This window comes from Onychostruthus taczanowskii, unplaced genomic scaffold (assembly GCF_017590055.1).
Source record: "Onychostruthus taczanowskii isolate IOZ18803 unplaced genomic scaffold, ASM1759005v1 scaffold19, whole genome shotgun sequence".
NCBI lineage: Eukaryota > Metazoa > Chordata > Aves > Passeriformes > Passeridae > Onychostruthus > Onychostruthus taczanowskii.
Genome location: NW_024499128.1, coordinates 10,208,830 through 10,225,292, shown reverse-complemented (window position 1 = coordinate 10,225,292; position 16,463 = coordinate 10,208,830). Strand labels below are relative to the sequence as shown.

At 42.8% G+C, this 16,463-nt stretch overlaps 1 protein-coding gene across 4 annotated transcripts in view; it reads right to left on the bottom strand.

Annotated features, from left to right (window-relative positions):
* The window catches only part of SDK1 (sidekick cell adhesion molecule 1), a 384,804-nt gene that overhangs the window by 64,130 nt on the left and 304,211 nt on the right, over nt 1-16,463 (bottom strand). For all 4 annotated transcript variants that reach the window (XM_041401548.1, XM_041401551.1, XM_041401550.1 and 1 more), the window contains exons 27-30: nt 11,998-12,113; nt 11,473-11,662; nt 9,506-9,604; nt 876-1,070 (exon numbers count right to left, since the gene is read on the bottom strand). In XM_041401548.1, the coding sequence (XP_041257482.1) occupies nt 876-1,070; nt 9,506-9,604; nt 11,473-11,662; nt 11,998-12,113 (600 nt within the window). The remainder of the gene's footprint in view (nt 1-875; nt 1,071-9,505; nt 9,605-11,472; nt 11,663-11,997; nt 12,114-16,463) is intronic.

The following is a 16,463-nucleotide window of genomic DNA, read 5'->3' as shown; positions in this document are numbered from 1 at the left end:
GACCAGGGGAAAACCCACGCTCTTGTTCTCCAGCAATATTCAGCACTATATTCTCTTTTAGCTCTGAATAAAAAAAAATTTAAAATCTTCATGCAAAAGTAGAAAATGCAAATTTTTTAACTGAAGCTCTACAGATCAGTTCTAAAACTGGAGGAATGAGCAGTTCCTTGAGCCAAAGCATTAAAAACAAGCAGTGATGCAGAGCAGATCCTGTAATACCTTACACGTCTTTCACATTTTGGTACATTTGGTATCAAAGCATCTGGTTTCATTTACACGCACATATAAATGCCACCTTCTAGATTCCCTTCAGAGCAGAACTTGTCTGGAGAGTCAGGATGCAAACAACCATTTCATGGCTGATGCAAGAAGCAGAAAAAGTCTGGGCAATCCAGATGCAAAGGCTCTACTGGAGCGTGTGGCAGTGAAAGGCCAGAGTAATTAGAAACACATTAGGTCAGGGCTGAGGCACAATGGAGGAGCTGTGGAGAAATTCTGCAACACCACTGCCTCTCATTTTGCGTTCCCTAATCAATATAATTCATCCATCACTTACTTTCTTAAGATTGCAATCTTTCTAGAAAACGAGAGAGCTAAAAAAAAAAACCAAAAAACCATCTGACTGCAAAAGGAGGCTGCACATGGCCAATATAGCAGCTGATGGAAAAATCAATTCCAACAGCCCGGCAGGTTAGAAGAACTGTGTCTCATAAAAGTCTGCCTTGCTTTCTCAAATCATGATGCTGCCATGGACTGGGGCAGGTTTATGGGGTGAGAAGGAGGAGGCGAAGCCTGCTATTAAAATCCCCCAAAGTGCAGTGCAGGCTCCAGGGCAGGCAGGCAAATTCCCTGAACCCATGGCTTGCAAGCATTACCTCGTTTCTCAGTGGTGATCACCGTGGCTTCCAGAGGCTCCCCCCACCCCTGCCTGGTCTTGGCAGATGTCCTGAAGATGTAGGCTGACTCTGGGCTCAGGTCTGTAGCCGTGAACTGCCGGACTGTGGAGCCAACCTCCACCGTGGTGAACTTGTTGGGGCTGCTGCTGGCCAGGCGGTAGGCGACCTGGTACCCTGCAAGCAGAGAGGGGAAAAGGCTCAGCTGGCATCTCTAACAGGGACAAAAGAACACCAGCACTATTAGTTTATCCTAATTACATGCTTATCTGAAGTTGGGAGAAAAGTAATTTACTGCTTTTGGTGCTATAAAGCTCAGATTTTTGGCAGATGCCACACACCTTACAAAGGAAATCACTCACACATGAGGCTCTGCTGGATACAACTGCTATGAAACTGAGTTCACTTTCCATTCCTTAGGCCAACAGGATGCAAAACCAGTTTAATCCTTCCTGGGCATTCTGGCACCTTTTTGGAAAGCAAAGTTGGTACAATGTGTCACCTGGCTGAGGTGGTTCAAAGCAACGCTCCAGTTCCAGCTTTCCAACCCATGCTCACCGGTTGTTCTACCCTCTCCCATTTTCAGCACTGGCTCAAATTCAAGGTTCTTTAGCTGCAGCTCCAGCAGTTAGATTGACCAAACCATGCAGCCTTCGCATTGCTCCAGTGAAAGCTTGCTTCTCCTTTCTGCAAGTGCTTTTCCCTCAGCAGTGAGTGCCAGAACTGCCAATAAAGCCACCCTTCTGTCATTCAGCATCACTGCCCTTGCCCAGAGCGCGAGGAAGGAGCCTGCAAGCTCTGTGGTCCTGCTTCATCCAGGCAGGTCTCAATAACCAATTTTGCTGATGTCTGTAAGTGATAACCCCCCTTCCACCCTGCCCGACAATCAGGAGCTCACAGTTTAGCTTGGGTTATTAATGATTCCACTGTGCAAGGAGTGCTTCCAGGGCTCTTACGCACCACTAGCGACAACTGTCCCCCAAAGAGGGTCTGCCAAATGTTCAAATCTATTCTGTAAACCCAGCAATTCAATCAGGCTCTCACTTCTGGAGCTCAATGGTAACTTCCAGTCCAGCAGCTGACTTCCAAAATCAATTAATAGCAGAACTGATGTGAGGTTTTATTGCCCGAGCTGAATGTATGATTAAATGCTCCATGGACTTACACAGGGCAGAGCACGGCCAACAAATCCAAATCAAACCAGCTGAAAACAAAACAGTCACGGCACAGTTCTGCCAACCCTCTGCTCACCCTCTGAATGACAAAAGAGGTCTGCAGCACCTGAGCCATCTCTTTCTCATGGAATTAATATCCCAGCTAGAGTTTGAACTCCCACCACATATTGGCTGTAACAAGACCAAGGGGAGCCAAACCTGGCATGGTTCATTGGGAAAGGTCAGTGCATGAAATCTGAGGGGTTGATCTTACCTATGGCTATTAGAGAAAACCCAATGACATTTATTTCCCACTGTGAATATGCCACAGTTGCCACATTGCCACTCACAGAAAAGGCCTGGAGTTCCTGCAGTCCCTGGAATTGATGCCACACGCGTGTGGTGCACTCTGCCACAAACAGTGGAATTTAATTGGGATACAGATGGTATTAATTTTGTTGTGCTGACTCTCACAGTGTCACTGATGATGCACCAGGGTTTCCTTGTCCTTTCTTCCCTGGCAGCTGCTCGGGGACGTGGGGCAGCAGTTACAGCTGCTTCACGTGGAACAATTTGCACCAACACCTCCAGGAGTGACCCGGCTTTTCTGAGCACCTGTGGCTTCAGCCCCAGCTCCCCCAGGCTGTGGTTGGTTTAATCCTACAGGAACATTTCCACAGCTGGGTGGAGAGCTTTAGATTTCTTCAGAGGCTGGCAGTAATGTCCTGTGAGGAGTGCCTGAGGACTTTGGGCTTGTCTAGTCTGGAGGCTGAGGGGTGACCACACAGCTCCCTAAGGAGGGGGTGTGGAGAGGGAGGTGCTGGTCTAGCACGGTGGTAAAACACTGCTGCAGAGAGGTGGTGGCTGCCCCATCCTTGGAAATTTTCAAGGTCAGGTTGGACACAGCTCAGAACAACCTTTATTAGTTGAGAATGCCCCTGTCCTGCTCACGGCAGGGGGGTTGGACCAGATGGCTTTCAAAGGTTGCTGCTAATCCAAACTATCCGGGTTCTGTGATCGCCCTGGGACTGACAGGACACATAGGAATGGTTCAAAACTGCTTCAGCCGCTGTTCAGACTGGACATGAGGAAGAATTTATTCACAGAGAGGGTAGTCAAACCCTGGAACTGCCTTCCTTGAGAAGTGGGCAATGCCCCAAGCCTGTCTGTGTTTAAAAGCCATTTGGATGAAGCCCTTAATAATGCTGTAACTTGGTCAGCACTGAACTGGTCAGGCAGCTGGACTTAATTATTGTTATAGGTGCCTTCCAACTGGAATAGTCTGTTCTGTTCTATTCTATTCTAATCAATTAAAAAGTCTCCTGATTTTTCAGTGCTCCTGAGTATGCTTAGATCCCAGCAAAGTCTTGGGGTCTTACACTTTCAACATTTCATTCTTTCACCTGCAAATTATCTCCTTTTATCCATGGGACTAGTTCTTCCATTACTGGTCCAATATATTTCAACAAAGTATTTCTGTACGTTTAATGCTGCAATATTTTGATCTTTTTAAAAAGTCCACAGAAAGACAGAGAGCAACAGGGAGAAGGAACTGATATATATGATCTTTTTTGTTTATACTGATGTGAAGAATGTGGGAGTGAAAACCCCAGTGCAGGATCTTAACAAGGAAGAAAAAATAGTCAAAGAAAAGCACTGGGGAAATTTTTACAGAAGCAAGAAAGATGAAGGAAAAAGCAACTAAGATGGCTAAAGAAGCTTGATAAAGGGATATAGGATGCAAAGAATAAGACCTGGAGGGAAACAGAGAACATTAAAAGAATAGAAAAGTTGATTTATCTAGTTATTAAAAGATAAGTATGATATCTGGGACATATCCTTGTTGAGTAATTTCCTCTCTTTTCTAAACCTTTGTAAAATATGAAGTGTAGTTAAAATGTAAGGGGGGAATAGAAAGATAACTATTTACTACTAAATGGTGGCAGTCATGCTGGAAAGCAATTACAAACACACCCAGATTAGGCAAAGGAACACATACATATCTAGGCCATTACAATATCTTACACAAAAGTGGGTCTGTGGCTAGTGAAATCATTAATTTAGCTGTGAGAAAGAGGAAATCACTTGTCACAGCCTGTCTCTGCGACAGGCTCTGCAAACTCCCTTTCCTTGCATCCCTGTGAAAAACAGCAGCAGCTTTCACTGTCCCCTCCGACATCTGCTGTTGGCACGAAGTCTGAGGAAATATCTGTTTTCCTCAGTTTGCATGACCAGAGCCATCACCTTAACAGATTTCCTAAGAAACTCAACACCTCCATAGGTCTGATTCCAAGGCAAATATCCAAGCTGAACACCTGAACTCAGCTCACTTTTTTTGCTACCTACAACCCGTCTGAGAGACACCCAGTATTTCATTCTGACCCCCTGCATCTCCTGTTAGACAGTTTGGGACAATGAGGATCCAGACTGGCATAAAAAGCATTTATTTTATTTTTTCTGAGAAGACTCAGTACTTAAACTACAACTTGGATAATAACTAGGGCTAATGCAAGATCAAAAAGATAAAATTATTAAGTTGATGAATTTCAGCAACAAGGGATAGGAGAAGAAAGCAAATGTTAAGTGAAATCAAACGAGACAAATCAATAGAGGTAAATGGAAAGTGTTCAAAGAGAAATTAATGTATGCTTGAGGGCTATAACAGGCAATTGCTGCAGTGGAGGAATGAGCAGCTTTTTTTCCTTGCTAGATTATGACAGTAAGACATTGCAGATATCTTAGGAAAAAAAAAATAAAAAAATCAAAGGTTATGAATGAAAGTATAATCTTTAAAAGGTGATTGGAGCAAAATTTTGGGGGAAAGGAATATCTTACAGAATGTGAAGTATCTGGATGGTCAGTAAGAATTCATACATTTTCTTAACCTTTTTGCCATATAGCATTAGATCCCAAATCCCTTCTGATACTGGAAGTGCTGCCAATCACCAGACCACAACAGCATTAAAAACCCTCCTGAAAATATCAAGTCGTCAGGAGTTTATTTATTCATTGAAACTAGGCTTATTTTTCACTTCAGGATCTTTTTGAGCACTTTTTTGCACAAGTGCAAGCAGTTCCACGAGCTGCACACTTCCCAAACTCAATAAATGGCAGCTGCCTGTTAAACGTTAGGTCACCGCAACACAGCCGCTGGATTCCCCGAAGCAAACAGGCAGCAGGAGGGTGACAACACCCCATGAATATCAAAAAGCTTTCAGGCTCATCACCATACAAAGCCCTTCAAGAAGTGACAGCACCCGTTGGTGCAGGCCACGGTGCAGCAGAGATACAAACAATTATTAATTTGTCACAGAACTCGGGGAGAGCTGAGCGATACCACGAGGTTACTCGGCGCGGCGGAGCAGCAATCCAGTTTGTTGATTTTCCTGCTTATCTGTTTTAGGGCCAGCGGGTGTGCAAATGCAGCCTGGGATCAAAATAGGAATTTGCAAACATGGATTACATCCAATTTTGGTTCTAATTCTCGGCGGAGTTCTTACACTTTATTTTATTTTTTTTTTATTTTTATTTTTATTTTTTTTTTTTTTGCAATAAGCTCCAGGTAAATGCTAAATACAAGGATACCGTGAGGAATACTAACCAGGGCCTGGGAGGATGTGGGTTAAGCTCTCATTTTCAGGGGGAGCTCATGGCTTGAAGTGCACAAATGCACATTAATGCCTCATTTATCTTTAATAGTATTTGAGGGAACTATGTGGGTGCTGGCTGAACTGAGTGCAGAGAGGAAGACAGAGTGAAACCTCAGATGGTTGGAGTAACATTCCCAGAAGGAAAAAGGGAAATATCTCACAGTCTCGCATGGTAAAATATTTAAACAAACAAACAAGTGGTTTTCCCTCTTGGTGCCTGCCAGTACTTCATCCTGCTAATCTCTCTCTGAAATGCTAGAAAATGTTTTTATATAGATTACAGAAATGTTAGCTGCAAAGGTGCATGTATGCTCAGAGGACAAGGCAGCCAGAGTAGGAACATTAGTTCAAAGGCTCTGAATATAAGTCGCTCTTGCAAAGCAAGTGGTTTTTCTTTCGAGCCCCAGGAGTGAAGAGAAGGGCAGCACACAAAATTACATTCACTTATTTTTCTCAATGACTCCACTTTGGTGCACTTGACCAGAGGGTTGGAGTGGTGTTTTGGAGGTTCATTATAGTAATGAGATGTAAAAAGTGTACAGGGAAAAAATAAAACCCCAAAACTTCCCAAATTTGCAACCTTTCCTTAGAACGCTGCACATAGTTTTTTATCTATTTTTGAAGCATGGTTCACTTCTTAGGAAAGATCACAGAAGTACCCAGCATGAGCAATTTTCCCTTTTTCTCTCTTTGGCAGCTAACTACTTCCTCCAGGAACCTCAGTATTTCTACCATTGAGAAAATAAAAGTGAGAACTGTTGAATAAAGACAATGGATTTCAAAGAGGTGGATGGGAGGGACTGGCAGGTAACATCACCCTGGGAAGAAATTCTAAGGGAAAAAGGAATCCAGGTTAGCTGACCATTTTAAGAGACAAAAAAAAATGGTACAACTATCCCAATGCAGACAAAAGATGTTAAGAGGCCGATATGTTTGCATTCAGAGCTCACTAATGACCTGAAAATCAAAAGTGAATTGGACAAAAAGTTGAAACAGAACACAGGTCTAAGGGAGTGTATAAATAGACAGCACAGGCACATAGGGACAAAATCAGAACGGCCAAAGAGAAAAGTGAGTTATCACCTGAAGGGCAGGAAAGGCAATGAGAAAGATTTCATAAATACATTAGAAATCTGAGGGAGAGAAGGAGAACAGGTCAGCCAGCAGGAAGAAAAAATGAGCACAAGACAGACGAGACAGAGAGGGAAGGAAGGCCGGTACCTGCATTGCTGCATTTTCACACACAACAAGAAGTTGGTGCTGACAAGATCCTCCACACAGATTAAAAGTGACAACAATGTAAGTAGAGATGCAGGCTGGAATGGAGAACAGGTTAACGAATATTTAGTTAAGCTGGATGTAATCAAGTCAGAAAGGCCTGATGAAATTTGCCCTGAAGAGATGGAGCCATCTCTGAATAATTAGCCATTCTCTTCTAGGACTTGTGGACGACAGGTGACATCCCAGAACATTACAAAAGGGCAAACAGAGTACACCACCTTTTAAAAGGAGGCAAGACCAAATAAAGGAATTATGGACAAATCAAACTAAAGTTCAATACACAGAAAGAACCTGGAAAAAATATGAGTCAATATACAAGCATCCATGAGGATAATAATGTGCCAGGGAACAGCCAATATCTGTTTGATTGGAGCAAATAATAAATATCAAATAATCTGTTTTCCATTTTGACAGTGTAATTGGCCAGGTGGGAAGAGTAGATATGATCCACACTGACTTTGAGTAAGGCTTTAATATGGTTGCACACAGTCCCACCAAAAGCAAACACAATAACAGAATCTAAGAAAAACACCACACATTTTGAAATGAACACTCAAAAAAATAAAATGTTGTTATCAGTGATTTGCTAACAACCTGGGAGGACATAGTAAGCTCTCATGAGACCTCATGAATGAGTCTGGTCCTGTTTAATACTTTCATTAATGACCTCGCTGATGGAATTGCCAATTGCAAACACCAAAAATGAAACGAAAGCAAGCTGTGCACACTTTAGAGGACATGAGTGTCATTTAAAGAGATCTGGGTAATGAAGAGAGATGGTCTGGAATCAGTGAGATGAAATTCAATAAAGGCATCTGCAAATTATCACACTTAAAGATAAAAAGCTGAATGTTCTTGTGAAAGGAGGGCTGGCTGACCTGGAAGTATGCAGTGGAAAAGAGCAGGAATGAACAGTGGGACATGAACTGACTTAGTTACACCATCACAGTAGTCATGGACTGTGTGAAGTATCCTGGGAAGTCTTACTGGGCATGGGCTGTGAAAACAACAATTGGAAACAACACTCTACACCCCAAACATGCTAAAGATTCTTTAAGGGACATCTTTTCCCTTTCCTTCCAACCCTGTTTTTTGTATGATTTTACCATCACCATAATGGCAACGAGCAAGAACCAGATGTGGAGGGGATGCACTGCACAAAGCACTCTGCAAAGACAAAATAAAGGAGAGCTTCTACTCCACTGATCTTGCAGCAACTCCAGCAAATGAGGCTGACAAAGTGCAGCAACGTGAGAGGTTGGAACACAGTTGGGGGAGCAAAATGTCTTTTGTGCTTTCTCATCACTCCTATCAAATGATTTTTTTTTTTTCTCCTTAACCATATCCTGTGACTCAAATCTCAATCTCTGCTGAGAGCAAGTTCTAGGACACACAGTTCCTTAAAAAAAGCAACAAATCAAACCCACAAGACACCCTGGAAGCCAAGCTTCCTTGAGCTGCAGAGAAACCCTGTGTGGATCCATCTCTGGCAGCTCACCACTGCCAAGCTTCACACAGACTCCTCTTCGTGCTCAGAAAATCCTGCAGTCTACCTTTGGATGCTGTTTGATGATTTCCCTGTGTCTTCAGATGCCAGGATCACTTTAGTAAACTACACACCTGAGCAAACACTTTGAGTTCTTGACTCAAGATTTAAGGGCAATGCAAAACAAGTTCTGTATTTAAAGCAATGCCACCTCTGCAGGAGCATTTGAAGCAGGCACCCTCCAGCCATCAAGGAAGGCTTTAGGGAATATTGCTGGAAGCCAACATATGAGCCTGAAGGATGGCAGTGAAATTAGAAGCAGAAAGGCCTGGCAGAATGAGTACTAGATAAAAACAAAAGCTTTTGCTTCTGTTCTCAGAATTGAGACACAAATCTTTACTCACCAGCCAGAACTACTGTAAAATGTGTTCAGCAGCAGCAGAAAACACTAAATTGCTTGGTAACTATGAGCTACGTTAATTTTAGAGGCAGGAATGGATTCTTACATTGTAAAAGTCTTCACATTTTAAGTGCAGCAGTGGCTGGTGCACATATTGCAAAGGCAACCCAAGAGTTATGAGAGCAGGAAGGTGAGAAGGTTTTCCACAAATTACTGTCATGCCTTGCTGCCTCTCTTTCCCTTGATGAAAAGGCAAATAGGATTTAACTCCTCATGACCCGTCAGACATTATCTCAAGGAAGCAATAAAATGGAAGCACACATAAAACTGAAACATTGGGCGTGTCTGGCAAAGGTGGGAAAATCCAGGTCTCCAGGCAGTTTTCCCAACAGTCAGCCAAAGAGGTTACCAACCCAAACGCAGATGGGAGGAGAGATGACATTCAGACACAGGGCCTTGAACAACACTGAATTCAGGAAAACCCACAGCATGGAGCCCCGCAGACTGGTCCCCTCACCACAGCCCTTCAGCAGCACTTTTTCTTTTCATCAGCCAGAGATATGTGCAAGGCAAAGGAAAACCCAGCTTGCTCTGATCTCCATCCCTCCACTCGCAGCCCGGGGTTTGCTGCTCCACCTTACCCAGAATAATCCCATTGGGCTCCTCCGGTGGCTGCCAAACGATGCGCACGGACGTCAGCCTCACCTCGGGGAACACCAGCCTCACGGGGGGCCCGGGGGCTGCAAGGCAACACAGACAGCATGGCAGCAAGCACTGCACATCAGAGGGATCACAGGTTTTCTGCTCACCCTGCACGGAATTATGACCCAAGCTGGATCTCTCCAACAGTGGTCGGAAGCACCCGTGCACAATACACATTTATTCTGTATATAAATATACATTCTGTCCATGGATAAAGGCCTCCAACACCCTCAAACACCAAGCACAGCACAGACCAGTGCATCCTACAGTGGTTTTTTACTGCACCACGAGCTCTGAGCTCTGTAGGATTTTTCTCACTGCAGCATCACCACTGGTGTAATTGAGAACACACTATGAAGCAAGACACCAAGCTGCCTTTACAGAAAGTTATATAGCTGAATCCACTTCATACCTGTTGAAATTCAATAATATCCCTTCCTTGTGCCATCAGCACCAGCTTTGAACTGCTTCCTGACTTTACATTTGCATTTTAAACACTGAGGTGTGAGCAGGAGAACCTGAGGCAGGTGAGAGGCACATTAACACAAATGGTGCTGACCAGCCCAGGGTCACGAGGTGAGGAGATGCTAATTCATACATTACCATCCATGAATTTTCCCCTTCAGCACAAATTCCACCTGCATTACTCCTGGTGATACTTTTAATTAAGTTGAGCCCAGAGGAGACACAACATATTTATGTCAGGGGTATGGAGATGGAAGAACAATTAGTTTCATTTGCCAACATGTACTTAAGGAGGGAACTGCTGTAATGGGGTTATCCAAAACAAACAGTTTTAAGTATTTCTCATTACAGTCTGATATGTACATTTCATTGAGTGCTTTTCTCTCCCTGCAGAGTTCTGCTAACAGTAACTTTTCTTATTTTTCTTTTTAAAGAAAAGCCAGATCCACACACAGGAAATATGCTGAGAAAAAGGCTAAAAAAATGTCAGGGAGTTTTTGCCCCTCTTCCTGACCCCACATGCTCCCACTCCTTCCTTCCCTGCACTGCATAGAAAATGTTTTGCTAAGCCAGAAGTCTAAATGTGTTTTCAGCCCAACCAAATTACCTTAATGAATTTACTTGGGTAAACCAATGTTTACTCCATTATTATTTTGAAAAGATTTTGACGAGAAAGAGAGAGACTTAAACAGAAGCCTCTCACACTGATCTCAACCTATTTATTCCTGAAAAGGTAATGAAAATAAAAGCAGTTTTAGCATCTGCAGAGCCCAAAAATATTTCAAGAATTGAACCAAATTTCTGTAGAACTCCATCAGCAGGAATGCTTCCACCACACCAGTGTGCTCACGGAGTGCTTGCTTGGGTTCCTTCAGGAACCCAACTGCATTGGGAACCCCCTGGAAATGCTGGAGGCAGCTGCAAAAGGAAGCTGGTAGAATCAGCTTCCAAGGTCAATGCCTCATTCTTTTGGGGTTAAAAAAAAGGAGAGTGGATTACTGAAGTTGCAAATTCCACCTCTTTCCTTCAGTCCAGTCAGACCCAGATTTGTTTATTGCTTTCAACTGCAGCACATTTTTTTTTTAGCATGATTGAACTTCAATAGGAATTTATAATTGGTCTCTAAAATTGTCTTCAATAGAAATTATCTCCATCAAGCTACAGAGTTCAATATTAGAAGTTTTCTTCCTCTTCATTAGCTGCAGGGAAGGAGGACAGAGGGGACACTGGTTTTCTGTGCTTTTGCCAGATTCTCAGCCCATGACCAATTTGATACTGCTGAGTTATATACCAGGTACAGCCAATGTCCTTTAGGTTCAAAGCCGAAAAAAACTCCCCCCAAAATCCAAATATTTATTGCCTACACTTACACCACTAGAAGAAATCTGCATTAAAAGGCTGGATCAAATGAGATGGTTATTTTGGCAACCTTTAAACTCACCATCATCCTTGGTTCTCTCTGTCACTGGTGGGGAGCTGGGGACCCCATCCCCAATGCGGGTGAATGCCAGCACCTGGAGCTCGTAGAGGACGAATTTCCTCAGGCCTGAGAGCAGCACTGACTGGGTGTGGTTCCCCCTCACTGTTTGGCTCTTGGGCTCCGAGTCCAAATCCTTTGCTTTGTAAAGGATCTGCAGGATAAATGTGGATGAGACACAGAAGGAAGGAGATTGTTGCATGAGGACTGAAGAGAAGGAGATTCCTCCTTGTCACCCAGTATAAAATGAGATAACAGGAAGGAGATTGTTGCATGAGGACTGAAGAGAAGGAGATTCCTCGTCACCCAGTATAAAATGAGATAACGTTCACCAATCACCCCCTTTAAAGCCAACACACTTCCTGTACCTTCTCCAGCTGACTTTGGAACAATAAGAATACTCAGCAGGTGAATAATAAATAATAAATACAAAATCATGTCCTGGTAATACACTAAAAATCAAATGAGTATGACACTCCAGTTGCATACCTTGTAGCCCAGGATGAGACCATTCTGCTCAGACTCAGGAACTGCTGCCCAGGTCAGCAGGATCTGGGTTGAGCTTACAGCTTCAGCAGAGACATTCTCAGGAGGAGCAGAGGGAACTGGAACCACACAGCATCACCAAAGAGCAGAAATAGGTCAGACAGAGCAGATAATTTTTTGCCATCTCCCCACCTGCCCAGGAGTCTTCCAGGATCCCATAGAAGAGTATTCAAACCCAAAAGAGCTGGAATATGTTTTAGACAATCCCTTCTCTTCTTGTATTCATTCTACATCATCTTTATATTTCAGCCTGTCTCACAATTTCTTGCCAGTTCATCTCAGAAATGACAATGTTTGTAAAGAGCTAAACATTTAATACTTATCAGTGTCTACAGACAGACAGTAAATATTGACAGCTGTGAATAAATTTCAAATTCTATATATTTACAGTAATTAGAACCAAGTTTAAATTCCTGGACTTCTCCAGAAGCCTATCCCACAGTATTTCTTTACCATATCTTTTATGCCCTATGCCAAAATCCAGAACTCTCTCTGAATGTGAGTTTATCTTACAGCATGATCTGTTCTAACAAGAAGTTTTATGCCCCTGTGGCTTCCTATATTATCTGAAAGGAAATTGTAATATCTTGTCTAGAGCTAGCAATAATTCCCCCCCTGGATAGCACTGCCACTTCAGTAAGAAGTTCTTTAACCTATGCAGCCTTTTGATGATGTGATAGTGCTCAACATTTGCAAGACATCAATTAGAGCTGGATGCATTAACACCAGGAGTGTTTTCAGGGAGTGATACGGTGTCAATGAGAGATGCCTATTTCATCTCTGTTGTAAAATTGGCTTTCATGAAACTGCAAACATCATTAGGACTGATGGCATAGGAACACTGTAATTTTCTCTGACTCCAGAGAAGAGCAAACTTGCATTTTCCCATGCCATTAAAACTCAGAGTGCTGCAGAACCACACAACTGCAGCCTTTTGTAGGCAAGCTTAATAGCATGCCACGTTATGCAAGCAGGATGTGAGGCTATTTTTAAGAGTTCACATTTTATGCTGCCCTTTTGCATTTTTTCCCCATGGCATTTCCAGCATCTGAAGGCTACAATCTTTTCTAAAGCCTGATACACCTGTCAGACCTCCAGAGAACATTCACCAAGTTATGTTACATAAGCACTTAGGGACAGTACAGCTTGATTAGGGCCTGAATATATCACAAAAAGCAGCCCAAAGCTCTGCCAAAGGAAAGCTTTCCTGGCTGTCCGAGTGAAAGAACAGATCTGCTGTTTTGGAGGCGAGCTCCTGAAGCTCCTAGCAACATGAATGAGATAATGAGTATGACACCAGAATTAATAAAAATGGAAAAATCCCACCCCCAAAACGTGGTACCCCCACCCCTGTGCACTCAAGGTTAACAGCAGAGATAGTAATTTCTGAAACAATTTCCCTGATACTAATTATTTGGGGCATAAGAAACAGAGCACCATCACAATGACACTGCAGCAGACTGAAATCCAATTTTTTTCCCCCCTCCAACACTGAAGTGTCTTTTTTCTTTAAAATCTTCTCCCAGATTTATCCCCCACAAGGATATAATTATGTTAAAGGAAAATAGATTGCCAGGAGCCATGAATGTCTTTGGATAGCTGCCATAACTTTATCTGTAGATCTTCACAAAGAGCTACTCCCACATGAATCACTCCTGGAGAGAGAAAGGGTGGAGGTGGGTCACAAGAAACCAGGATGCGTAGAGGAAAGAAGCCCTTTCCCACCACATTTATTTCTGTTTTATCTGGTTTGAGGCCTTTCAAAAGAGAAAAAGTTACTTTATTTTACAAATATTTATTTTCCTCTTTGATCAGCAGCCAGGAACTCTCCTGAATTCATAGAAGGCAGAGGCTGTGCCCGGGCTGGCCCCGAGGGCATCCTGGCTTTGAGGTGAGGATGGTCATACTGCTGGTGGGGCACTGGACAGCTGACAAAGGAGAGAAGGAGGTTCATTATCTCAGACCTCTCTCAATTCCCAGTGATAGAGCAGCTGAATGCCCCCTCTCACTGGAAAGGAATCTAAGTCCATTGCTTGAATGGTAAAAATCCTTGTGTTCATTGAGCGAGCTTTAAATCTTCAGTCCTCACCTCGAGCGAGTGTCGAGAATTTGATTCTAATATGAATTCAAGAACTGCAAGTGATTTTATGGATCTTATTGTTGCCAGCCTTTTATCAAGTAACTGACTTTGATTGACCCTCTAAGAATGAATTGAAAGGTAACCTTCATTTCTCTGACCCATCTCTTCTCTGAGGAAGCTGTGATTCAAAGAAATTATAGTTTGCTAAGACTAATTAGTGAGTGAGACACATAATCCCACTTTCCTCTGCAAGCTCCCTTCTCTAATGCTGGGTTCCTTAAACTGTTGCACTGAAGACTTTGTTATAAGCTCCAAAAAGCTGAGTTCTCATTAGTAACCTGCAAGAACAGCACAGAAGCTGAGCAACAGTGTCCAAAAAAGTCCCAGAGCATGAACAAAATGAACCGGAAACACTGAAACTAAACGATGAGCTAATCCAGCCAAGTGCCAGCGCGGAGCACTTCAGAAGATCAAACATAGGAAATCACAGAGTTACTGGCACTTTGCACTGGAACGTCAATAACAGCTCAAGTTTTTAAGGTTATCCACTTTGGCATCTAAAATTATGCATCCTCTTTCTACATCTGACACAGCCACATCTGATGTACAGCAAATTGTGTCGTTTTATGTCTCTAACTGGGCCAAAAGGAGCTTTTAATAAGCTAGTCTGTATTCTGGCTTTCTAAGAAAGCTAGAGAGTGGGATGCAGTGGTTCTCTGCATTTTTGCAGCTCATTTTAGCTGCACATCCCTCACTCTTTTTGAAAGCAAAAATTAAAGTGGCATATTGTACATCTGACGTTGGCTAAGAAGTGCAAATTTCCAGCAAGGTTCATGGCAAAAGTAGCATAGCTGCAGCACACATCCACTTTGCCTTTAAAATTAGGTACTGCAGGCCAAATCCTCAGCTTGTACAAATTTCTACAGTGACATTGGACCACATTTGAATTATCAAGAGATGCTCCATCACAGCACAGTAACTGCTCTGTGAAGGTCAGACTCCCAAGCACCAGGAGATTGATCCTTGCCATGGATGTGTGACCATGCTCCTACAGTAGCTCATCCTGTAAGACGAGTGTACACATTCATGTAGCTGAATATTAAGAGCACAAAATCCATTAAGGCACTGGGTTAGGTGTATCTGAGATGAATTTTTTTGAAAGCAACAGGGTCTGTATCTAAGAGGAAGCAGCCGTGCCAAGGTTGTTCTAATACATCAGATGTCTCTGCAATTTCTTGCTTTCTCTATATTGGACCTACTGTCATTGTCAATTTATTGAGTGGAAACTGAGCTTGTTACTCTGCAGTTATTTTACACTGTAAAATTTAATGAGCTATTTAATTTCTAACATTACAGAAACATTTTGGATTGATAGAACCTGTCCTGTTTAAAAATCCTAACTCATCTCCCTCCACCTTCAGCTGCTTGTAACCCTACCCCAGATTTTCATTTTAGAAATTCCCAACTGTTTACCAGTGTTACCAAAACCTACAGCATTATTATTCCCTCCTAGTTTCTTTGGGTTTGATTTGTTTTATATATTCAAGAGCTTCAGAAACCAGTGAGTACTTGTAATGACATGCCCCACTATTGTTGTTGGCATTTGTGCTCAGCTATCAGTACTGTGATTGCACAAGCTAAAGCAAACAAATGCTCAAACAGAGCTTTATTTTCAATAAAGATTTTGGGCTCCAGTGGCTGCACTGCCATCAGATACCACGACCTGGTTTAGTGCCTGGGCTCTACTCCTTATCTCCTTGGATGGCATAAAACATGGAACCAGGAGTTGTGCCAATGAAGCACCACATGATCCTGACCAAGGCACCTCTGGCCAGCTGTGCGGGATGTTTACAACCCCCAGCACCAGCAAACCAACTTCCCTAAGACTCTGTATCTAAAAAATGGAAAAAGAAATATTTTGAAGTGCTTGAAGAACATAAGCCACGAATAGAATTTTTCTTATAGTTCCAAAGACAGACCTAAAAGTGCTTTGACCTTTCTCTCTGGCTTTAAATATTTTTTATTTGCATTTTAACCCCATTTGACTGTGCATACAGGTTAATTCCAGATTCCCTGGAGTGCTTTCATACAGTCTGCTGCTAAGCCAGCACATCTTGTATATTCTAAATCTAGGAAGATACAGCCAAAAGTCTGAGCCCCAACTTGCTCTATGCAAGAAATCAGATGTCAGTATCAAAGCAAACACATGGAAAAAACCAAACGAGTCCTTACGGCCTAGATCACAGCTTTGTGTTATTTTGATCCCGGGTTCTGTGTGCCTCCTACAATCAGTTTCAAGTCAACCTTCTCTTAATACTCCCAGAGAAAA